Raw genomic sequence first — 26,252 nt, forward strand, 5'->3', positions numbered from 1 at the left:
AAGAAATACAAAGTTTGACTTCTGTGTGCATTGTTGGTGTCCAAGTAGATAGTGTGGTGTTGTATTTTCTCCTGAACAATTTTACAGCTTTATCTAAACAAATACATCAGCCCCTGACTGCAATAACAATGTTCTGAGTTGTTATGAACCTCTGTTTTGAACCCTACGGTTCAAAAAAAAAATCTGCATTTTTTTGGAACTAATCTATCTTATCCTTATTAAGAATGGTAATTGTTGACATATTGCTCTAAAAAATAAAGACTATCCTAATAGATGATTTAGAAACTGGGAAAGATCTATAGAATACTAGAGAAAAGTTAACTTTCCCTAAATGATTGTTCTTTTTCTTTCATAGGGGCATGAAGAAGTTAACAGGTAGTTAAGGTTTTGTGGAATTGACTTGAAGTAATGGTGAAAAAAAAAGACTATAAGGACTTCTAAAGTAATTAAGATCAGAAAAGCTGAGTTATCTCAAAGAATTTATTATAACTGTCAAATGTTGTCTAATCACTAAGTGCTTTCCTATTTCTTAGTCTCTCAGTCTTTTAAATTCTATTTTCTGCATATTGTTCTATGTGTAATTTCTCATTTTGTATCAAGGTGGAAAGAATTAGATGAAATTTTATAGCTTAGTTTTCATGGTAAAACATTCCATAGACTCTGAATCTTTCATTTGAATCTCACCTGAAGAAATCAGACAGCCAAACAAAGTATAACAAGTGAGATGAAGTGAAAAAGATTAATTTCACTGTTGGATTGTAACAGTTTCATACTCCTAGCTCTTCCTTCACAGTGTCCAAACTCCTCTAAATACCATTTATGTTAATTCATAGTGGAGACATAGTGTCTCATTTTAAATGTCTAAAATGAGCTCTAAAAAAATATTAAGTACCAATATTTCTTTTTTTAAAATATATAGTCTTTATTATATGTTTTCCATTACCATAGAGTCTCCTTACATCCCCCTGCCCCCAGCAATCCCCACACTGTTGTCCATGTCCATGAGTCCTTTTTCCTCAGTCCCTCCACCTGCTAACCTCACCCCGACCACTAGCTGTCATCTGCTCTCCATTTATGAGTCTGTCTCTGTCTTGCCTGTTCATTTGTTCATTAAATTCCATATATGAATGAACAATATGAACCAACATTTTTAAATGCTGTCCTATTTCTATAATATTTTACACATACTTTTTTATTTTTTTTATTTTTTTTAAATTCATCAAAGAAATCAGTTCATCCCATTGGAAACCAGGTAATCAGTCCTTTTACAGACACTCTCCACTTTAGAACTTAAGTAGAAGGAAAAAAAACAAGAATCAGAAACTTGAAAACTACCTCTAGAGTCGTTGACATTAGTACTACAGCACTGGGGGAAGACAGTTCCCATATCCGCTGTTAGGATGGACCAAAATGTGTACATGTATGTAGGATTGACAGGGTGGTTCAACCTTTTTACAGAACAAGGAAGAACAACCATACTACTGGGCTAATTATTTATAACAGCCTTAGAACAATGTCAGTTCGACAGAAATTTACTGAGATCTCAGTCAATTCTTTAAGAAATATGGTTAGCATGTATTACCATGAAGCAGTTTTTCCTAGTGTAGCTCTTGTGCCTAAGGAACAAAAAATTCACAAAAGCAATGACATCAACAAAAAAAATCCACATTAATTCAGTAAATATCTATTACTTATATAATACCTACCACAAAGAAGCCTAACACCTGATTATAGAAATAAGAAGCATTCACCCGATAAGCTTCCCACTTATTTAGAACTTGAAAATGTTGCTGTGTTTAATACCCTTTAATATTAATGCAAACAGAAAGTAAGCACCATTTATCCAAGACCTACTGAGTGTTTGTACAGTTTTAGGACCTTTGGAAATTCAGGGTGGGGCAAAAGTAGGTTTACAGTTGTTCAGATGGAAAGTCATACAAAAATTAATAACTAATAGCATGAGAATAAACTGTGTGTTTCACATACTCACAACTGTAAACCTAGTTTTGCCCCACCCAGTATTTCATCTTCCAAGCATCCTATAAGATGGACATGGCCCAACATTTATAAAGGAAGAAGTGAGGAGATGAGACATGTCTTGCCCAGGCTCCTGCTGCCAATAAATGGTGTAGCCAGGACTCACACTCAGGGTTTTGTTCCTGACTCTACAGCCTGAGTTTGCTTGTGGATACTAACCACCTACTTCCTGTCCCAAGCAACTCAGGGTGTGAGCCTGCTTGGTTTTGCTTGGTTATTGGAGTATTTAGGAGTGGCCTCACATCAAAATAGCAGACTTCCCTATGGTGACATTCTCTTTATATGAAAGTGTTCTTATTTTTCCCTTTGCTCAAACGGAGGAAGTTGCTAGAGGAAAGTCCAAGCCCTTGATCCTCCTCCTAACTACTCAGTTATAAATAAGATGGAAGACTGTCAAAGTAAAGGAAAAAAAGCACAAGCATGCAGACAACTAAGATAATTGAGAGAAGTACCACTAATGAAACACAAAAAATGTTCTCAGGGGCATAAAATTGTTTTTATTCCTCAGCAATCTGATTATTGGTATTTTTCCCAGATCTTCAAGCAGATGCCATGAATTATTCCTTTTTGGTTGTTGGTTTTATTGTTTTTTTTCTACCTTTGTTGATATATATCATTGTGTAAGTTCAAAGTCTACGAGATAATGATTTGATTTATGTATATATTGTATATGTATGATATATTGATTAGGTATATGTATATATTGTGAAATGATTATCACAATATGGTGACAAGTCTACCTTTGAAGGAAGACTGAAATGTTTTTCTTTTTCTTTCAGCTGGTCACACAATGTAATGCAAAATATGTGGAATGCTTTAGTGCTCAGAAAGAGTGTAACAAAGAAAAAAACAGAAACTCTTCAGTCGTGCCATGTAAGATCTCAAACTCAGTTTGCCTTGGTTCAGTGTATTAGCATCTGTTTCACTGGGTATTATGTGTCACGTAAGGAGGCAGAGGAGAGAGGTTATTATGCACAGGACAGCAAAGGCTGGGTCAGTGCCAGCAAGATGCTGCATCTGTGGGGCATGAAATCTAGTTTCAGTTCACCTCAAAATTCAAGAATTAGGTGCCTTCTACCTTATTGTAACTAGTGAAAAGAAAAATTGTTATCTATTCTCACTGTGGCATTACACTCTATTAAAACATAGATTCCCAAGTTAATTTGTACAATGGTAACTACATCATTCAAGTATTCTGGCTATTGAGATCAAAGCACTGTTGATAGGTGGTGACCTTTGTGTAAATAACTGAGGACACAGCAGAGGTTACTGTGTGCATGCTGTGGACACAGGCATGGGTGATTGCTGAGAGGCTACCTCTACTGGAAAAGGGCACTGTGTTTTAAGCCCTTCATGGGGAGAAAGATATGGATAAGGGAAAGGGAAAAGAGCAAAGTAAAATATAGTGGTACAATTGTAGGAATAGTAAACCAGAGTAAAATTTATCTTAGACCCTCGGTCATCTCTACAGAGTATTAGGGATATCCTGTGGAAATCTCTCCCACAGTAAAATTTTATTTCTACAATGCCTCTGTCCTGGGAATGTGTAGCAAAATTTCATTTTACATTCTGCCTGAGCTGATAACACTTTAGCTTGGTTAAAAATATAGGTAAGTCTTAAAAAGACAGGGGAACCAGGAGGATATATTACTTCCCAAGTAAATTACTCAGAGAGCGCTGCTGGTTCTGTGTGTAACAGGCAAATGTGGTGTTTTGTCTTTTCCATATGACAGCTGAACGTGCTCGAGTGGGTCTTGCACCGTTGCCTGGCATGAAAGGAACAGATTATATTAATGCTTCTTATATCATGGTGAGAGTCGACAGTTAATTATAAATAAAGGTCGTTAAACTTAAAGGTGCTAAAGAGCAGATACCACCTATGTGGCTGGTTTCATTTTTTCAAAAAATTTATCAATGCAAATTATCAAAATTATAGAGATTTTCCTACCTTGGAACCTCTAACAAAAGGTACCTAATCAGTGGGGGTATATAAATGCTTAAATTGCTTGTTTAGGAATTAATTTTATTGTTAATTTCACCCACCTAGTCTTTGAAAAAATGTTGAAATTACTGTTAAGTAAAAACAGCAGGGGTAACCAGAAGTGAATTGCACATGGAGAGAAAATCCTCTACCCATGTTAGCAGAAGTATGTCTAAAAATTTAAATGCACTGAATGCCTTCTTCAGTTATTTTAGTATCATCAAAATAATGCTATCTTATTTCATCAGTGTGTTTTACTACTACAAAGTAAGAATAAAACACCCATGATCACTGATTTTTCGTCTTCCTAACTGAAGGGCTATTATAGGAGCAATGAATTTATTATAACCCAGCATCCTCTGCCACATACTACGAAAGATTTCTGGCGAATGATTTGGGATCATAATGCACAGATCATTGTCATGCTGCCAGACAACCAGAGCTTGGTGAGTAAAGCACATCTGCTATATATTAACGAGCCAGTGCGGCCATAAGCATAAATTACTTTGATACCTTGCCACAGGGCTGCAGTGTCTGTAGATGCTAGGGAGGGAATTCAGAACTCTCATATTCAAGGCTGTACAGATTCCTTTTGTAGTCCCAGGTCAGCTCCATTACTTGTTCTCTAATGCTGGTGATAGCACTCCTCAGTTGTACTGTACATGGCAGTGTGGCAGAAGTCTTTGAAAAGGTCCTTTTGCTAACCTCAATAATGTATGACCCTAACCCTGTGTCCTATTTGCTATATGTCACTTTGGAAAAATAAGTTATAATAGCAGCTAACATTTGAGGATGTAACTGTGCTTCTTACTCTACATGCATTAAACTCATTCATTCCCCTTGATCATGTTATGCTAGTAAGTACTATTATCATCTCATTTAATAGGTGGAAAAACTGGAGGAAGTAACTTGCCCAAGGGCATACACAAACAATTAGAGTCAGGGTTTAAACCTGAGTCACCTCTTTCCTGAGATCATGCTTTCAATCATTTTTCCTATAGTATGTGTTGCACCCATATCATAGAAATGTTTCTTTGTACCCCCCCCAAATGGTATCAAAGGTAATAATATCATTACTTTGCTTTCTGCCATAGATAAGTCAGATCTATTATAGGGGAGGAGATAAGGAAAGGCTGTTTTCTTACAACTTACTTTTAAGAACTTTCTGATGCTACTATCTCTTTCTCCTCCTGTTAGCCCTTCCCTATTGAGCTCTCTATATAGAAGGGTCACCAAGTTTATCAGAAGAAGCTTAAATGTTTGTGCTTAGCTCTCTAAGTTCCAGAAATAGTTTGGTTTCAGAAGTTAGTATAAGGACATGGAAGCACAGGAAGTCAAAACAAAAACAGAAACACAGTGAGGATCGGCCTCCATGAGCATCGGATTAGTGAGTTTCTAATCAGGAAAGAACAGCGTGTGATTGAACCCTCGTCTGGGTGACATGCATTTGACTGTGTGCCCAGTCAGTAGGAACTTCTTCACTGTGTCGCATTTTGCTCAGCTTCAGAATTCCAAGGCTGCTTCTGCATGATAGAAGAATGGCAACAAAGTTGAGAATCTGAAGCTAAAAACTGGAGTGTAAATTTTCAAATTAGTTGGCAGTAGGGGTCTTTTCTGTTAGCATGTGGAATTTGGAGGCATTTAGGGTTGTTAAAACGTTCATTTTTTGGCTGAGTTAGTATTTTGCTATTGTCACTTAACAGAGGAGAATCACCAAAAGTATCTACCATAAGCCCATTTGTATGGGGAGGCTAGGGGCAAACTGGACCAAATAAGTGGATAAACGGTCTGCAGACAGTGAGGATGGAGGAACTGCCCTGGAACACGTCACCTCAGTGTTTCTGACACCTAGGGAGGCTGGGCTAGAATCGATCACACTCGTCTGCACTCTCAGGTCCAGGGTCAAAAGTCAGATGCATTTATTGTAATTTTCCATAAAATAATGTCTCTGGATACCTAGTTTGCTTTATTACTTACTACTGTAACTTGACAAGACCACAGTTCTGTGAATAACCCAAAAGTCACTGGTGTCTTATTTAGAAAGCACTGTTAGAGATGCCTAGGTATCTTTGACCGCTATAAATACACAAGGTCTATCCAGGAAGAGTCCAGCAAAAGTCCAGCCATTGTTAATATAACTAGAACAGTTTGTGCAACATTGATGTAACCTGGCAGCCAGGGGAATGGACTGGAATGCACATGCGTGAACAATGGTAACTTCACTGTACTAGTCAGTGGGGGTGGTAAACGTCATTGAGTGAGATGTGTACTGTGTGGCCATCACATTCAAAATGACTGAGCGAGTACAGCAACAAATCTGCATCAAATTTTGCATTAAGATTGAACATTCCTCCATGGAAACTATTCAGGTGATTCAGAAGGCCTCAGCTATGGGCAACTGGTGATTGGCAGCTTCATGACAACATGCCCACTTCATGCATCACATCTTGTGCAGAGTGTTTTGGTAAAACATCAAATCACCCAGGTGACTCAGCTCCACTGCAGCCCAGATTTGGTGCCCTGCAACTTCTGGCTTTTCCCAAAACTCAGATCACCTTTGAAAGGGAAGAGGTTTCAGGCTGTCGATGAGGTTCGGGAAAATATGACGGGACAGCAGATGGCAACCGAGAGACCTGTATGAGGTCCCAAGGTGCCTACTTTGTAGGGTAATGAGGTGCCATTGTCCTATATACAATCTTTCTTGTATCTTCATCAATAAAGGTTTCTATTTTTCACGTTATGTGGCTGGATACCTTCTGGACAGACCTCTTATTTGCCAGCAAAATAAGCATGAGACCAGTGTACCTACTGAATTAAGAAGTAGATTTATTTTTCCCAGTCTTTCAAGATGATCAGTTATTCCTGAGTTTTCTAACTGCATTCAAAATTTTTTCTCTTCCTGCCTTCCACAAATCCCTCTGGCAGTCTTTAGACCAATCCAATAATTTACTATTCATGTTATCATCATAAAAGTTTTTTGAGGTTAGGTAGTTTTATTATTTCCACTTTGCAGCTATGGAATTTAAGGCTTAGATTAATATATTCAGGATCACATCCAACCCTAAATTCTATGCTTAGTCTGTACATATCGGTTAAATGTAGTGACCCTGTCCATCAATTACCTTGTTTTTAACGCCTGTTAAAGGGCTCTACTTCCATTTCCTTGGACAAAAATGTACCGAAACACATGACAGTCACAGACTTCCTTTGTATAGCCTGAACCCAGTTGCTAATCTGCTCCCCCGTATGCTGAGCTTTAAAAATAAAAATGTACTTGGCAATAAGCTGTATTGAAACTTGAAAGGGTGATAAGTCTTATTGGACTGTTGGCTCATTTGTAATGCAGCATTGTAAGATTAAACAAAGCCCTCTTTGTTTTGAACACTATTCAGAATTACTTCTGACTTCCCTAGTAGTATCGAAGCATTTTCAAGAACATGCCATAGAAATTTATAAATTACAGGCAAACTTTAGTTTGCCATTTGAACTAATTAGAAAAAGGGGAAGGAGGGCCTATTACAAAAATCACTATCTCTCACAAAGTCTCCAGCCTATGCAATTAACTTTCTTTAGGACTCCTTAGTTTAAGGATGGAATTCAAGTACCAAGCCTGAATATTTACTTCTAATCTTAAAATAGATGAACATTTTAAAGCATGCCTGATTCAAGGCTGAAAGACTTTCTCTATTATCCCCTTTTGAAACCTAACATTGACATATTAACTTTTCTTTAAGAACACCTTGTACTTACAGCCAGCATGCTTACTTATATGCAACCTCCCCAAGAGGTATAACATTTATTAGCAGTGTGATTTTAGACAACCTCGGACCTCTCTGAGCCTTGGTGTTCTCATCTATAAACGCAGGTGATAAAAATCTTTCATCTCACTAGTATATTGTAAAAATTAAGATGGATAATGTTAAGAAAGTCCTTTGCAAAGTGCTAATCAATTGTGGAGCTGTTGTTAACATCATCCATAGGAAATAACAATTCGTTGCTTAAGCAATTGTGAATAATAGGTTACAATTAATTGACCCAAACCTCGTCTCCTTTTTCATGACAATTATATTGCAGAGCACCTCTCAAATGCGGGTAATGCATTCCCCATGAATGCATTTTGGTTGTTACAGTGACACAGGTGAAAAGTGCTAGGAAATGGTTATTATCATATATGTTTTACAACACAATAACCAATGAACTCAGCATATTAGGTGGGGAGATACATAATTCGGTGAACCAATTTTGAAAGATGACTTGAGAGGTAGGCAAACAAATTATTTTGCAAGAAAATTCATAAACAAATATTTAACAGCACTGCAGAGGATTTTGTTGTTGTTATTCCTATAGGCAGAAGATGAGTTTGTGTACTGGCCAAGCCGAGAAGAATCCATGAACTGTGAGGCCTTTACCGTCACCCTTATCAGCAAAGACAGACTGTGCCTCTCTAATGAAGAACAAATTATCATCCATGACTTTATCCTGGAAGCTACACAGGTAACCTGAGTCATAGCCGTATCTGGCCCTGGGTCATCCTGAGAAATACTGGGGTAATTTACCACCCTCAAGGCAGGCCTGGGCATTTGAGTACGACCTAATTTTAAATATGCACACTTCCCTTTTTTTTCTTTCTTCAAATATTTGCTTTCCCAGTTGGATAGGTGAAATGTAACCAGTTCCTCTGAGTGAGCACACACACAAATAGGTCTCTTGACATAATTATACAAGCAATATATACTAGAGCTCAATATTTTTTTTGCCATCAAAAGTATAAACTTTGCAGTATGTTGCAGACATGATACTATTATGACTCTTTCGTTACACAGCATTTTGACATGTAATAACTGCCTTCTTATGGGGTAGCTAAGAGGGAAGCTGGCTTATGTAGTAACTGAAATGATCTCCTAACTCCTTCCCTTTTTTTTCTTTATTTTTAAAGATAAGAATCATCACTTCAAGTTCATGCCTTATCAAAATAGGATTCTGCTATTTCACTGTCATGAGCTCCTCATTCTTTATGGCAGGCAGACTGCCCTAATATTTTTGTTTTTCCAGTTCACCTTGGTTAATCTGGCATTCTTCAGCTACCTGTAAGATATGCTTTCTCAAGAGCAAGTTCTAGTCATTAGAGTATAGAGTAAATAAACTCTTGTTGTCTTGGTTGCAGGATGACTATGTCCTAGAAGTTCGACACTTTCAGTGTCCCAAATGGCCTAACCCTGATGCCCCCATAAGCAGTACCTTTGAACTTATCAACGTCATCAAGGAGGAGGCCTTAACGAGGGATGGCCCCACCATTGTTCATGATGAGTATGTATATGCTGCTTATTTTAAAAATGCAAACATTTTTCCTGTTACATTGCTCTAGCAGTGGAAAGGAAAGACAGATTTAGAAACCTCTTAACACTCCTACACTGAATTTTAGCAAACAGGTATTAGGGAAGAAACCTTTATAAATATGGTGTCATTAATTAGTACCAAAAAAGTTAAACTATTAGAGTTTACAGTGTACTTTGAAGTTTAGAGTACTGTCTTTGGGATTTAAAAGTAAAGAATATGAATGGCAAAAAGAACAGATTACTCCTGGCTCAGAGATTTTAAGATACAAATGGTGTTCAAGTCCAGCCACTTCCACTTTAATAAGAGGGAAAGGGCTATAGACAGACCTTATGGTATATGCATATTTGGAGACAAACTTCATAGCTGGAATCAACCTGCAAATGAGTTATTTAGGACCTCACAAACCTTTAGCCAATGTGGCACCTATTACATGTCCTCATTTCTTATTTTAGTTCCTAGGTAGCTTGCAGCCTTGGCCAGCAGATTCTCAGTGCATACATTATGTTCATTAAATTACCAACTAGTTTAATAGCATAGGTATTAATAAATTTGAAAGTAAAGCTTATTGTCTCTTTTTCCCTTGAACTTATGGTATAATAGAAAGCACATAAAAGATTTTTTGGCCTACATCACACCTTTAGCTCAAACCCATAGCACTCTTCTGTTTGAAGTAAGCCATTTTACTGGCTGCTTCCAACAAGTTCTGTGGTCTGTCTTAAGAAATAGTGACTATTTCACAATGTTGGCCTATCTTATATTGAGAATTAAGATTAGAAGAACATTATAGTCTCAGATTAGAAGAGCATTATAGTCTCAGATTAGAAGAGCATTATAGTCTCAGAAAAACTGGGTAGCTGCTTCTGGCCATGAATCTTTAGGGTGAGCAGTTAGAGTGTAAATTTGGGGCTATTCCTGGAGGGGTTGTTTTCCCCACCAAAGCGAAACAGATTTTTAAGTTACTTCTGGGTTTTACCATCTCCTATCAATTCAGGCCAAATCCTAATGTTGCTTTCCAAGTTCTATGACTGATTTGGCTCCAACCAATTTTGTCCTAAAGTCAGTAATACAGTTAATCTTGTATTTCATGGCAAGGGAGGAAGGAAAGGAAAAAAAAAAAAAGAAACACTAAACACTACCACCTAGTTAAAAAGTTTTAACTGAACTGTTTGTTTCACTTATCTGTATTCAGCTTTTGGGTATATTTCTCTTATTCAGTGATTTTTATTTTATGCCACATGCTGAATATGTCACTTCTGGAATTAACCAAAGATAGCTGTTCTTAGGCCTAAATAAGAAAAGAGAAAATTAACCCTAAATTAGTGGATCTACAAATATCATATTGGTGAGCCCGATTAAAACCAACTAAAGAAATGTGTTCATTCATTTATCCCTACACCATCATTAGGAAAAAAGTGATTCCATAGAAATTATTTTTCCACATTACTGAGGAAGAACTTTAAAATGTTTAAACAGTTGCTAGGTCTGCTGCAATACTCTGGATGCCAGTTACCTTTCAGTTTCCCCTTACCTACTTTCTGTACCTATAAGTGTCCCTTCGTGATTGCATACAGACACCTCATATTTAGCTTATTTAAAACCACACTCATCTTCCAGCCTGCCCTATTCACCAAGTCTTGTTGGTGCCAGCCATTCTTCTAGCACACTTTTTCAAATTATTTTAGTCTGGCCTGCTTACTTTCCCAGCTGTTATCTCCCTCCTCCTGAAGTACCTCCTTCCACACATCTTTCCCTATAAATACTATGTCCCATGAGTGCCCTTTCATCCACCACACAGTTCAAAAGTCACTCTCTCTGAAATTGTTTCTAACTCATTTTAGGGGTGATAATCCATATCAGTAGTAAATGTCACATTCTTACCAGTGCCATTCCTGTTTATCATATATTGTCACTATTTGTCCCCAGGACTGCCACCCCCACACTGAGACCAGCAGTGGTAACTTACTTACTCATCCCGGTCTCCATAGGGTAAAGCCCAGTACCTGGCACATAGTAGGGGCTGGGTAGTTATTGGCATGAATGGGTACTGCACTTCAAACTTCTGCTTCAAAATTCGATGACCTACAAATGTTAAGGCTGTACATCCCTCTGTGACCTTTCCCCAGAGAGCCTTGCACCAGGTTTTTTGTTGTCATTTTGCCTTCTTAAGTTCTTCTGTGAACTATAAGGCCAATTACAGAGTTTTTTATGCCCCAAATTAGGAGTGAGCAGAGGTGGAGAGATCTGAGTGCTTCTACTGTAAGTCAAAGGGTTTAACTTTTCATGCACAAACTGTGCAATATCTCTTAGTCCTCACAGAGGTCTTTTTAATACCTACTTTCAGGGTGCCCGGCTGTGCACCAGGTGGGTGACACTTCTAGGTAAATGATCTAGGGATAAAATTCCTTACCCAGAAGTAAACTGATTCTACTTGAGGACAGGCACAGCTTAAAAGCAAACTACTTTCTTCACAGTATCCTATATACATCTGTTTAAGACAATTCTGTGTAGAGGCTGATCTGTATCATTACTGTCAGATTTTTAAAAAGGAGGCTGTGTTTCTACAGAGGAACTCTGGAAGATAGGCATGGTTCTTACACAGTCTTAAGAGACAATAAATTAGACCTTCACTCACAGAACAAAGAATAGTTTCCTGTGTGATTACTTAATGTTAATTCACTCTGGAAATACATCTGGCACCCTACTGGGTGTCATGTAGACTAATTTCGTGGAGCAGTTCTTGAAGTGTGAACTTAGGACTCCTGGTTAGAGATAGGAGCAGGATAGTCTTCAGAGCCCTTCTAAGAGATCCAAGAGGCTACAGCTATTTTCATAATGATGCAAAGACACTGTTGCCTTCTTCACTCATTGTGTCACGAGTGTACAGTGTTCCAGAGGTACATGATATGGTGGCACCCTCACTCTGATGGCTACTGGAATGTGTGCTTGCATTGTTGTGTGCTTTAACCTTTTCCTGAGTTCTAATTTCTGATAAGGTATATATTGACACATAGAGCCCAAATAAGCCAAAGCTCTTGGAGGTTTTCAGTAATTTCTTTTTCAATATATTTTATTGATTATGCTATTACAGTTGTCCCATTCCACACCTTCATTCCCCTCCACCCTGCACACCCTCTCCCACCCACATCCCCCCCTTTATTCATTCCATGTGTCATAAGTTCTTTGTGTCATAAGTTCCTTAGCTTCTACATTTCCCATACTATTCTTGCCCTCCCCCTGTCTATTTTCTACCTACCATCTATGCTACTTATTATCTTACCTTTTCCCCCTCTCTCCTCCTCCCACTCCCCTGTTGCTAACCCTCCATGTGATCTCCATTTCTGTGGTTCTGTTCCTGTTCTAGTTGTTTGCTTAGTTAGCTTTTGTTTTAGGTGTGGTTGTCAATAACTGAGTTTAGTGTCTTTATGCTGTTCATATTTTTTATCTTCTTTTTCTTAGATAAGTCCCTTTAACATTTCGTATAATAAGGACTTAGTGATGATGCACTCCTTTAACTTGACCTTATCTGAGAAGCACTTTATCTGCCTTTCCATTCTAAATGAAAGCTTTGCTGGATAGAGCAATCTTGGATGTAGGTCCTTGCCTTTCATGACTTGGAATACTTCTTTCCAGCCCCTTCTTGCCTGCAAAGTCTCTTTTGAGAAATCAGCTGACAATCTGATGGGAACTCCTTTGTAGGTGACTGTCTCCTTATCTCTTGCTGCTTCTAGGATTCTCTCCATTTTAATCTTGGGTAATGTAGTTATGATGTGCTTTGGTGTGTTCCTCCTTGGGTCCAAGTTCTTTGGGACTCTGTGAGCTTCCTGGACTTCCTGGAAATCTATTACCTTTGCCAGATTGGGGGAGTTCTCCTTCATTATTTGTTCAGATAACTTTTCTACTTGTTGCTTTTCCTCTTCTCCTTCTGGTACCCCTATGATTCGGATGTTGGAACGTTTAAAGATGTCCTGGAGGTTCCTAAGCCTCTCCTCATTTTTTTGAACCCTTATTTCTTCATTCTTTTCTGTTTGATTGTTTCTTTCTTCCTTCTGGTCCACTCCATTGATTTGAGTCCCAGTTTTCTTCCCATCACTATTGGTTCCCTGTGCATTTTCCTTCATTTCACTCAGCATAGCTTTCATTTTTTCATCTAATTTGTGACCATATTCAACCAATTCTGTGAGCATCCTGATCACCAGTGCTTTGAACTTTGCATCTGATAGGTTAGCTATCTCTTGGTTGCTTAGTTGTATTTGCTGTGGCACTTTGATCTGTTCTTCCATTTGGGCCATTTTTTTTTGTCTTGTCATGCCTGTTATGTATGAGGGGTGGAGCCTTAGGTGTTCCCCAGGGTGGGACACCCTGGTCTCTGGGTTGTGACGTTGTATGTAGGGGCGGGGTCCAAGAGGAAACAATGGCACCTGCTCCACTCTCTGTCAGATTTCAGTCCCTTCTTCTGCTTCCCCCAAGCAAACTGGGCCTTTCTGGTGCTAATTCCTGCGTGCGTGGGCTTGTGCACGTTCTAAGACCCAGTGGGTCTCTCCAACAAACTCTCCTGTGGGGCTGGGAGTCTCTCCCTGCGTGTCAACCCCCACAGGTGTTTTCAATCAGTGCCCTGAGGCTCAGCACTGAGCCTGGAACTAGGACCCTGGGACCCTGGGTTGCGTGGTCTGTCTCGCTCCCCAGTTTCGCCTGGTTTATCTGTATATGAATGTGGGACTGCCTGGTCAGTCAGACGCCTTGCACTCAGTGCCTCGCTTCACAATCGCTGCTTCGCTGGGTCTGCCTATTGCCACCCTGTGCCCGTGGTCTGCCAGCCACTGCCTGCATGCCAGGGTCCACCTGCTGTGGTCTTGCGCTCCTGGGATGCCTTACACACCTGGTACCACTGCTTTTTGTGCCTTGACCCCTCTCCGACCTGCTGCCCAACTCCGCCCTTCCTATCAGTCTGGATGAATGTGTCTATTTTAACTCCTTGGTTGTCCAACTTCCATGCAGTTCAACTTTCTGTCAGTTCTGGTTGTTATTTTGTTTTTAAATTGTTGTTGTCCTTCTTTTTGTTGTGCGAGGAGGCACAGTGTGTCTACTATGCCTCCATCTTGCTGGAAGTCCAAGTAACTTCTTAATTTGGTCCTGAGATAGTCTATAGGAGATGCAGAAGTACATGGCGTGCCTTCCGTACCAATAGCTGCAAAGACACTAATTCATAACTAATTCATTTAATCCTCAAATTTACCCCACTGGGGAGATAATTTTAGTAGCCCTGCTTCACATATGAGAAAACAGGCACAGTGAAGCTAAGTAACAGGGCATGTGTGCACATATAGTTAGAGTCAGAGCCAGGACCATCTATGTAATTCGTGGAGTCCAGTATAAAATGAAAATGCAGAAACATTTGTCCAAAACTAATGAAGAATTTACAGGTGACAACTTTAGAGCTTTAAATTTAAGTGCAGGACCTCAGAGTAAAGGACCCACCAAAGTGTCACCTGCCCACACCATCCCGGTGGCAAGCCTAGGAGCCAGCTCTGCCACAGTTGTGCCGGAGTCTGTCTCACTCTGCTGGTTTCCATGTGCACACTCCTGCACTCACATCTGTCATTTCTTCAGACTGTGGGGTTTTTTTCCTACTTTATTTTCTCCTTTACTTACAAAGTTTTAATTTCTTAAAGTCCTGTAGAAGGCTTTTGTATTGCCATTTTCCCCCAGGATGGATACATATTCAGGCTTTCACTCTGTTTTCCTTCTTGCCCTAATGATTTCAAAAGGAAGCTTCACTTTCTTCACAGTGACAGAGTTACGAGTCTGGACTGCATTCTTGGTTATCATTAAAAAAACAACATCTTAAGCCTTGCCTGATGTAGCTCACTGGGGGCCGTGTGAGAGGCAACCACACATTGATGTTTCTCTCCCGCTCTTTCTCCCTCCCGTCCCCTCTCTCTAAAATATATAAATAAAATCTTTTTTAAAATCTTAAAAACAAACCTATAACAACTGTCAGTAGTTATATAAAATAGTAAAAAAAATGGTTAAATAGACATATAGATATTATACACACTGACTATACAAGGAACCCCAATATGCTTTAAAATGTGTATAGGCAGAACACTTAAAAGTATTGCACTGGTAACTTACTTTCATTTCTTCTATGATTTCTTTGCAGCATGGACAGGGAAAGATGAAAATATTTCAGGTTTGTTTTCTTTTTTCTTAACAGCACTGGCTAAACAAGCATCGCTTTGAAGAAGTGGCAAACAAAATACCAAAGACAGTGTATTTATATACTATTCTTATTTTCCCTAGCTTATAAATTACTCGTTTCACTTTTTAACCAAGGCCCTATAATTAAGTGCAGATCTATGACACTAGACAAATATCCTTTAATCCTACTTAATTCCTAAATTACTAAAAAAAGAATGGCCTTTCTTTTTCTGTCTATATTCTTTCATATCAATGCTTGGTCTGTAGAAGATACATAAAAGTATCTGTGCATTTGGCCCTGGCTGGTGTGGCTCGCTAGCCTTCAAACCAAAGGACCACTGGTTCACTTTCTGGTCTGGGCACATGCCTGGGTTGCAGGCCAGGTTCCCAGCTAGGAGTGTGTGAGAGGCAACCACACATTGCTCTTTCTCTCTTTCTCTCTTTCTCCCTCCCTTCCCCTCTCTCTAGAAGTAAATAAATAAATCTTTTTTAAAATTTGTTTTAAAAAAGCATCTTTGTGTTCAGTTGATTTGACATAGTTTCTAGTCGTGTTTAAAGTCTTCTTGTGTAGGTACTTCCTTTTAATTTAGGTTCTTGTTTAAGAATGACTAACTGTAAGAAAGGCCACATGGAGTGGACACTGCATAAAAATACATAATACCTGACTTTTCTATCTTAACAGCCATGGATAGCTTTAAGAAAGCACTAAGGAGGAGGGGATAAAGATCCTGAGTCTAACAGATTCACTAGAAAACTAGCAAAGGTTAAATTCTTCCCCTACTGAAAAACATCAGTACCATGCTAAAATAAGAAGGTAAGCTCAGTACAACTTAGCATGTGAAGAAAGACAGACAACATGATGAGCAAGAACAAAAGAACAAATAGTGAACCAGAGTTAACAGATTAATTCTAATAGGATTTTAAAATATGTTCAGCAATCTAAAGGACAACTATGTGAAATGAATTAAAAATGTGTTATGAACCAGGAAGAAATAGAAGAATAAGAGATGTGCTAGCAATAAAATGGGCAAAGTTGAAATCAAACTAGGATATAAAAGTAAAACACAGACATATTAACGTATGTCTAAGAGGTGATCCCATGGAGAGATTAAAGAGGAAGAAATAATGGCTGAGGATTTTCTAAGAACTGAATAAAGAGATAAATTCATAAACTGAATGATCAGGATACATTGGAACAATAACATTCAGAGAGATTTGAATACCATAATTAATAAGGCTGATCAAATAGTGATATATAAAAATATGCACCTAAGAACTGTATTGAGAGACCATATAGTCTCTTCAGATGCACATCGTTGAGATAAATTCCAAAAATGGAATTCTCCGCCCACCAAAAGAAAAAATACTGATACCATACAAGGCCACATTCATCAAGGACAATGCATTAATATTAAAAACCAACAATGAAATGAGACTCCCAGTCATTATACCTAGACATGCAAGTCCTCATAGATAATTCGTGGGCTAAAGAGGTATTGGAGACAGAAATTACAAAATAATTAAAACTAAGTAATAATGAAGGCACTGCATTTCAAAACCTGGTATGATGTAGCCAAACTACACTAAAAAAAAAAAGTGTAGCCTAAGCTGCATATGTTTCAGGAAAGATTAAAAATAAACTAAGGTTTCAACTTAAATTAGGAGTAGGGGACCAAAAAGTCCATAAAAACTACAATGAATTAAAAGATAAATGCAAACAGCAATGAATTGGGAGCAGGAAGAGGATAGTAAATCTAATTAATGAAAGATAGAATTTGGAAAATGGCGAAGAAAAAAAACTACCATTTATTTGTACTTACATCAAAACTTGAAAATTGTTAATATCTTTAGGTGTGATTATAACATTTATTTTTTCAAATCCTTATCTTTTAGAGTTTTATAATAAAATATTAATGAATAAAATACATGGGGAAGGAAGTAGAGATGAACAAGAGGCCCTTTGAGCTGATGATTGCTGTGATTTAGTGATGGGTACATGAGGGTTGCTGTACTATTATACTTTTGCGTATGTTTTATATTTTCTATAATATTGGGTTGGCTAAAAGTCTATTTAATTTCTTCCATAAAAGACATTTTTCATTTTCATCAATAACTTTATTGATTTGGATATTTTGAGTATGTCTGCTATCTCCCATGATCAGTTTCTAATGAGTAGAGACCAGGAGTGCTATTAAACAGCTTCCAATGTATAAGACAGCTCCACAGTAAAGAATTATTTGGCCATAATATCAGTAGTAGCAAGATATTTCTCAAACCACTTTTGACACATTCAATAAGTCAGAGTGTCTTCTCCATACACTGCACAAATCCTTTGTTGCATTTTGGTTGCATTTTTTACCTTTCTTGAAATAGTAAAGCACGATATGCTGAAAATGTGGTGTACTTTCCTCCATCTTCAATATTAAACTGGCTGCACAAAAATTCACCAATTTCAGTAAGTTTTTTTAATGCACACAGATATGACAGCTGTCACAATACAGGAACAGAATTGTTGTGAATGAAGTTAAAGACAATTAAGCACTACTAGAGCCATCGTATAAGAAAAACTAAACAAACTTTTTGGCTAACCCAATAAAAGGTTAAAATAATAGAAATATTTTAAAGGCATAAATGTTTGAAGGTATAATTTCATATTAGTAAATTTTTAACCCTAAGTCACAATCAGCATAATAAATGATACTTTTTGAACATATGGTAGATGTGCTAATCTATGTTCTGAGCCATTTATATGTATCAGCTCAAATATAGGCTCTAGTCACAAGCTATGAGACTCTGGCCAGTTACTTCGCCCCGCTGTGCCTTGTTTGTTCAACCTCAAAATGGGGATAATAATAATACTTACAACATAGGTTATTGTGAAGATTAAGTTGATGCATGTAAAATACCTAAAGAGAATTTAGCAACATTGAAAGAGCACACCACACATGAGTGATTACTAAGAACTGAATGAAAGGATGAGTTCTCAAAACTATTAAGACCCAGTAGGTTCTGAGAGGCTGCATTTGAACAAATAACACACAGAGAGCAGATTTAATGTTAACTTGATTTAAAAAAAAAACAACAAACCCAAAAAATGGTTAGCACCAGAACAGAAAAAAGTATGGGCCGATCTTACTCAATAGAATATGAGCACAAAAATCTAAATACTGTCAAATAAAACCCAGTATGTTATATTAAAAGAATTATACATTTTGAAAAAGATTGATCCTGAGAATGTAGAGGTGGTTAAACATTACCAAGAAACTCTCAGTGAACTCAGAACATTATTAAAAGTATTTCTAAAATAGTAATAGATGTTAAAAAGCATAAAATAAGTTCCATTCATAATCCTCCTCCCCCAAAGAAAACACTCTCAGCAAACTAAAAGCATCAAGAATCCTCTTTAAATGATCAGTGCTACTTATCAGAGTGTAAAGTATTTTTACTGAATATAGTCAAACCTTGGTTTCTGAACAGTTTGGATCTCAACCAAGTTGTTTGTGGAAAACATGTCTCAGTGGTCTAACAAAACTTCAGGTCCCCATTCTCTACCCAATAGCCTTTTCATGCTGATACCTATATGATCAGCCACATATGTCTCAGGCAACAAAGGAGATTTGGTTTTTGAACAAATCTCTTCTTGAACTATTTTCCAGAACGAATTAAGTTCAAGAACCGAGATTCCACTGTATTAAAAACTTGGAAGCTTTACCATTAAAGAACACAATGTGATGTGTCCTTGCAGTTCTAGAGTACAAAACTATTGAGGTCCTAGCCAACATAGTAAAAGCAAAAGATGTAAAAAGTATAAAAGTTGAAAAGAGGCAAAACTGGCATTATTGGCAGATAAAGATATAGCCAACTTCTGAGAGAAACCACAGATTAGAACTTAAAAGAGTTCTGCTGTGTGGCTGGATACAAGTTCACCACGTGAAATTCAACTTTCTATCAATTGAAACAAAACAGAAAATGCCATGAGCCCAGTCTTAGTAATAAACTCTAAAGTACTTAGAAATTTACCTAAAATTAAATTAGCCAAGACTATGAAGAAAACTGTAAAATCGCATTGAAAGCCTTGAAAGACCTGAATAAACAGAGAAAGACATCAGGTTCATCAAGAGAAAAACTCAAAATGATGTTAATCTCCTCAAATAAAAATATTCCATGCCACCTGACCAAAATCATAACAAAGTCAGTTTTTTGACAATCCAGTTTCAAAAGTAATATGAAATGGGATGGGATAGAAGGGTGTTTAGAAATGAGTGTACAAATGAAAACTAAAAAATTTATATTTGAAGCACTAAAAACAAGTAAGATGAATAAATGTAGATGACCAAAACAAGCATGGAATCTTGTTTGATCCGATACCAAGACTTACTAAAAATCTGTACAAATTAAAAGTAGGAAAATGAAAAAAATAGACAAACTTATTGAAGGGCAAAAATAAAGTTCAGAAACAGGCCTACATATGTGAGAATTCAGTATGTGATAGAAGGCAGAGCAAGTCAATGAGAAAAGATGAGGCTACTTAATTTAAAATGCTGGAGTAATTGGTTACCCATTGAAAAAATAACTAAATCGGACACTACCTTACATCAAAACCAGAATAAATTTCAGATGAATTCGTTAAATGTAAAAAGAAACCTAAGACAATGTAAAATACTGAGCTAGAGAAAGCATTCTCAAACAACATTCCAAAAAAGCCAAAAATGAGAGATTGAGAAACTTGATTATATCTAAATTATACTTCAGTACAACAAAAACAACCACAAACAATGTGAAAAGAAACTAGAGATTGGAAAAAATACTTGCAACATGTACTGTAGATAATACAAGATAACTTCTTTAAAAGAGACCAACCTAATAGAAAAATGGCCAAAGTGTATTAATAGGCAGTTTCAGAAGAGGAAATACAGATTGTCAATAAGCAAAAAGATATTCGACTTTCTTAATAATTAAGAAATGCAAGATAAAACTACATAAGGTACAACTTTTCACCCACCAGATTGACAAAGGCAGTTAACTTTAAAATAATGAGAAAAAAACGAATATTCCTATGCTAGGAGGAATATAAGCAGGTAACAACCTCTTGGGAGAGACATGTGGAAATGTCTTTAAAACTAAAAACAGGCATACCGGTAATCTGGCTCCTCTGCACATGACTCCTCTTCTAATGTATACAAGACACATGCAACTGAAACGCCCATCCAGAAGGAAATGAGTAATTTCCTCATTTCCTTCTGGCAGGTGAAATAAATAATGAGCTAGATTGAAATGTATTGATATACCTACATCTGGAAGTGTGCATCTAAAATCGTAACAGTTTTTAATCTCTGTTTTACCTTTAAAGTTGGAGTGGTTGTTGGGGGGACATTGGTCTTATTTCTATTAACAACGTATAACATCTGTAATGTTTTAATTTCGTGTCAGAATAATTCAGAAACTGCATATTTAATAGTGTTTAACAGAACAGCAGGCACAGGGCATCTAAGTGCTAGTCTTATTTCTACCAGAAACACCACCTCAAACAATTCTATTGAATCCATCTGTTTGGATTAAGTGTCACTAATATGGAAACTGTGTGCCATCTGTGACAGGTCCCTATGAAACATGGGGTTGCCAGCCTGGCCTGATGAAAACGCCTATTACTCTCCTGAGTCTTGGTGGTGGTGGTGGTGGTGGAGTTATTGTTGTTGTTGTTGTTGTTGTTGTTATTGGTGGGGGGTAAAGCAAACAACATTTTTAAAAGAATTTTATAAAAGATGTCCTCATTAAGAAGGTTCCAGTCAGCATCAAAAGTAATTACTTATTATGAACTCATTTTGAAAAATCTCTTGACAGCATTTGCGTAGTGTATTTCCATATCTCCTGTTCTGTAAGTTCAGTTTGGCTGTCTGGGGTTGCTTAAAAAGTTTTTTTTCAAGCCTCTCACCTTTCTACTTGCCCAATAGCCTGTAATTAAGCCACTCATATTATTTTTCCTACGATATCATCTAATTTGTCCCCAATATCAAATCTTCGATATCTCTTCCAAGTATAATTTTAATCTCTCATTTCATACTAAATATCAAGCTATGTATCTGATAAAACCAATTTGGGAGATTTCACAGTCAAAAGTCACATTTATATAAAGATTTACCCTCTAAATTTCCTCCCTCTCCAGTATTTCATTCATTTTTGTGTTCTAGATAAGTGTCAATATGGTCTGCTTAGAAATATGAGAGGGTAGTTTCAGTCCCTTAGTAAATCTGAAATAGCATATTTTTTCTTCCCCAAGGTATGGAGCAGTTTCGGCAGGAATGTTGTGTGCCCTCACTACCCTGTCCCAACAACTAGAGAATGAAAACGCTGTGGATGTTTTCCAGGTTGCAAAAATGATCAATCTTATGAGGCCTGGAGTCTTCACAGACATCGTAAGTACCTCGCTTATTTATGAAACCTGGACGCCACCAGTTGAAACTTGGGCTCACACTATGGAGTAGTGGTTCTCAGCTGGGGGTAATTGTGCTCTCTACCTAACTCCCAGGGGTTTTGGCAATATCTGGAGTACGCTGGCATCTAGTGAGTCCAAGGTTACCGCCAAACACCCTGCAGTGCATAAGACAAACCTCCAGAACAAGGAAATATCACCCCAAAATGTCGGTAGTGCTGATGTGGAGAAACTCTGCTCTTTACAGTATAGTATTCTCTAGTTATAAAATGCAGATATACTCTTTATCTTAAATTTATTGTCAACACTGAGAATTAATTCCAAGCTAACAGAAATCAAAAGGATGTGAAGCAAGCATAGGTCTTGTTTATAAAGGATTCACATGATTTTTTAGACAGCATAAATGTATATTCCTGTTTCTCTAGCGTGTTTTTCACATTTGTGATTATAATTAGCATTCCTACCTTAGATGGAATGACTTAAGCTGCCCTCTGGCTCAAACTGTCTTTCTCTTGTTTTCCAGGAACAATACCAGTTTGTCTATAAAGCAATGCTCAGCTTGGTCAGCACTAAGGAAAATGGAAATGGTCCCATGACAGTGGACAAAAATGGTGCTGTTCTCATTGCAGATGAATCGGACCCTGCTGAGAGCATGGAATCTCTAGTGTGATTGGAATCCTGACAGCGCACTTCATTTGTAAAACTTCTGAAGACTGAGAACTTTTTTGAGGCCTTTTTTGCCAGACTCTAGGTTATACAATAACCCGGTTACTTTTTTACACTGATAAAAGTTTTGATATTTATTTTTTGCCATTTTATGTCTTAATGGTATCCTACTGAGCATTTGCACCTCTGTTCATTTCCCCCAGTGAAACGCAGTTTGACCTAGTTTGCACTATCTGATCAGTGTTACTGCCTATAATCTAATACTGAAGCAAATACTGATGTGACATTCCGTAATGACATACATGCTACTTTTTAGTTCAGTACAGTGAAGGTCTTTGTTATGACAGTGTATCTTGATTTTATTGTTATGGCTAAAGCAATTACGTTCTACTAGCAGACAATGCTGTATTTTTTCCTCAGTCCTCCTCTCCTGTTCTTTTTAGACATTGTTCAATACTGTATGCCTTCTATATTTTAATGGGGTGGATGCACATTGTTTTCTTTCAAAGCATAGCAGGTTATTGGGAGCTACTAAGAAGGCTTGTCAACTTCATGGCCTTGAAACAGTTGCATTTATGATGGTGAAGACACCCATTAAGAAATTAGAAGGTTTAAGAGTTGCTTCATGTAAACATCACTTATTAGTTACAAACTTATACTCATAGCTTAAAAAAATGATGTGTCAAAATAAAGGATATCTCTGTATTACAGTTTTCACAGTAGCTATGTGGACTGTGTGTTATTTCCATTTTGACTCTGAAATAGCTACACCCTAAAATCAGGGCTATCTTTTACAATAGAGTGATGGCAATATTTCACACAACTCAATTAAGAAACCCTTTAGTGACTCTGCATTAATGCTTTGTGGTATAAAATACCAAATCTCATGGCAGGTGAATTATGAAAATTTTTGCAAGTGTATAATTTTGAAACTAGTCCCCCAAATCCCTATTATTCATATAGCAATCTAATAAAAACTACCTATATAGTTAACATTCTTTTCTTTCCTTTTTTGTCACATGTTTCATGATAAATCTTATAATTACATTCCTCTACTTAGGATTAAGTTGAAAATACTGTATTAGCAAAAAGTCTTAGGACTAATCTAGACTCCCTCCCACACATGGATAAATCAGATTTGGAGAGAGAAAATTAGAATATTGAAAGAAAGATGGTATCTACATTTCCAAATAGTTTTTAAGGGGGAGAGACAAATTCGTATGTTTTTGTGCAGTTTAGCCTCAAAAACAGATACACTTCAGTAAAACAGTCAGCACACAGAGCGCCAGGCAGTTACTCAGTCAGCCTGTGCAGCCACATTCACCCCAGAGTACACAAGAGGAAAATAGGAACATTAATAAGGAATTTCAATTCCATTAGAAAAATAATCTAGCTACTGAGACCCCTTTCTTATATTCCTTATTTGCTTTTGAGGGACAACTTCTGTCAGAAACAAAATCACCACCAGAACTGGACCTGTTATGGGAGGAAAAAAGGGTTTGGGTTATTTATGTCAATAAACTTCAACCGGAAGCCCACGCTGGTGATTATACTATCTTGGTAGGCGTTAGAACATTAATGGTAATCAGCATTGAGGTTCTATTGCTCTTGTGTTAGATTTCTATGAAGTCTGTCAGAATGGTGCTGAAAAGGACCAAAGCTACTAGGCAGAGAGAGTCTGAACAGGCTCTCTAGTAGCCAAAGCTACTAGGCAGACAGGTCAGGAACAGGAGTTCCAGTGCATAGGCCAGGTCAATGGAGTTGTCATGAACTACATAACTTTCCAGGGCTAAATTAATCTCATCTTTTTAATCATGGAGATTCATCAACATAGGATAGTCCACTATTCACAAACTGTGTAGACTGCAGCTTGAGAAAAGGTGTGCAAATGAGCCAAGTTTGCTAAATTGTATGTGCTAGATGATACAGACACCATTATAGCCCCTCTAGATGAAACAGACACCACTATAGCCCCCATCCAAGGTGATACAAGGAAGCTCTACCTAACAGTGAAGAAAAAAGCTTGACCACTGAACACTAAAACTGCCAAAAGGCTAAAGGGAATTAGGAAGGGAAAGGTTTTAGATCATAGCAAGAGCTAGAGCATTTTAGTTAATTCGGTAGGTTACTTTGGTTGTCTAGAGTATTGATATGAGCTATTCCCAGTAGTTGGCACAGTGGACTTGCAGAAGTAATGTTCAAGTTGGGGTTCATGGGTTGGAGTCATGGTCCTTAAGTAATCTTTCTTAATATATAAGTAAACATTGGTTAGAAGACACACTGCAAGTATTCCCTCCGGTGCTATTTACAATTGGTCTCAGTTCATGGAACTGCATACCCTCCAACATAATTCTGTGACTATCTCTTATGTGGCCATCAGAATCGTGATAAAAGAGATAGCTTGTAAATAGAACAGAAATGTTACAAGGATGGTTAGAAGTTTTCTGTGAGCCAGTTGTGTATCTACAGCAGGCTTGAACCAAAGTCTATACAAATGCTGACCCACTGAACTATGAGCAATTGCTCTTCGTCCATCTTGCCAAAGTGATCCCAACATACTTCATTTAGGTTAGTTATATTCAGAAATTCCTCACTTTCACCACAGAGTGTATCTGCACTATTATTCTTCATTTGTTATTGGCAGAAATATGCTTCCATCTTTCCCAAGGCAGAGCTTCAAGTATGGTGTTTTCTTTGAACATAAGCACATTGCTTAACTACATGACAAGGTTATCACCACTTGCACTCAGGGGGAAAGGAAATAACTATTGCAAATTAATGTGTGCTACTTAATAAAATAAGCTTACTGGCTATATGAATTTATCTTTAGGTAATCAGAATGCACACATCATACAAAATTGAATTGCAATGATCAGACCAAGTGGCTCTGCTGGACATCAGAAGGAAAAAAAACTTTATTTCCATCAGGAGAACTCTTTCTTGCATCCAAAATCCACTGCGTACGCGCGCACGCGCACACACACACACACACACACACACACACAGTTCTGAATTTCAAGAAGAATAAGATTAATTGATTTGGTTTGCCTATTTCTTACTCATTGGAGCCGTCAGAGTCTATTTCAAGTTGAACAGTCCAGCAAGGTCAGAGAAGGTTATGGTGTTCTATAACAAGGTCTGGCTTTCAGAGTTTTCAGCCCAGAGTGACATATTTAAATCAACAATTAACCTTAATTATTTTTTAATGACACAGCACAACTGCCTTGTTATGAATTTTTTCTTAAATGCATATATACTATATTTAAAAATTAAAATATAGTACCAATTTACCAAAGATACATATTACTAATTCTAAGCAAAAAATAAGAAAAAGAAACCCAAACTCATCATAATTTAAGAAATAATAATCAAAATGTAGATTGTCTTAAGAATTTAGCAGTTATACTGGAAAGTGCATTTCAACTCCTATGTTCTAAAGTTTATGTTATGATGGTGTCAGTGAATTTTTATATGAAGGAAAATGCCTGCTTTTTTTTTAAACAGCTATAATTTCACTTACCCCTTTGCGCTTTCCCTTAGTTGCCAATTACCATACAATATTGGCTTTACTTATCTCTAGAACGAAGGCATGCTACAAATAGG

At 37.4% G+C, this 26,252-nt stretch overlaps 1 protein-coding gene across 3 annotated transcripts in view; it reads left to right on the plus strand.

The window, feature by feature from the left end:
* PTPRG (protein tyrosine phosphatase receptor type G) overlaps positions 1-24,137 on the plus strand; it is a 708,699-nt gene extending 684,562 nt beyond the window's left edge. For all 3 annotated transcript variants that reach the window (XM_036031526.1, XM_028518657.2, XM_028518659.2), the window contains 7 exons: positions 2,817-2,910; positions 3,771-3,847; positions 4,336-4,464; positions 8,366-8,512; positions 9,183-9,325; positions 21,831-21,966; positions 22,507-24,137. In XM_036031526.1, the coding sequence (XP_035887419.1) occupies positions 2,817-2,910; positions 3,771-3,847; positions 4,336-4,464; positions 8,366-8,512; positions 9,183-9,325; positions 21,831-21,966; positions 22,507-22,653 (873 nt within the window). In that variant the 3' untranslated portion in view covers positions 22,654-24,137. The remainder of the gene's footprint in view (positions 1-2,816; positions 2,911-3,770; positions 3,848-4,335; positions 4,465-8,365; positions 8,513-9,182; positions 9,326-21,830; positions 21,967-22,506) is intronic.
* The last annotated feature ends 2,115 nt before the right edge of the window (positions 24,138-26,252 follow it).

This window comes from Phyllostomus discolor, chromosome 7, assembly GCF_004126475.2.
Source record: "Phyllostomus discolor isolate MPI-MPIP mPhyDis1 chromosome 7, mPhyDis1.pri.v3, whole genome shotgun sequence".
In the NCBI taxonomy this organism is placed as follows: domain Eukaryota; kingdom Metazoa; phylum Chordata; class Mammalia; order Chiroptera; family Phyllostomidae; genus Phyllostomus; species Phyllostomus discolor.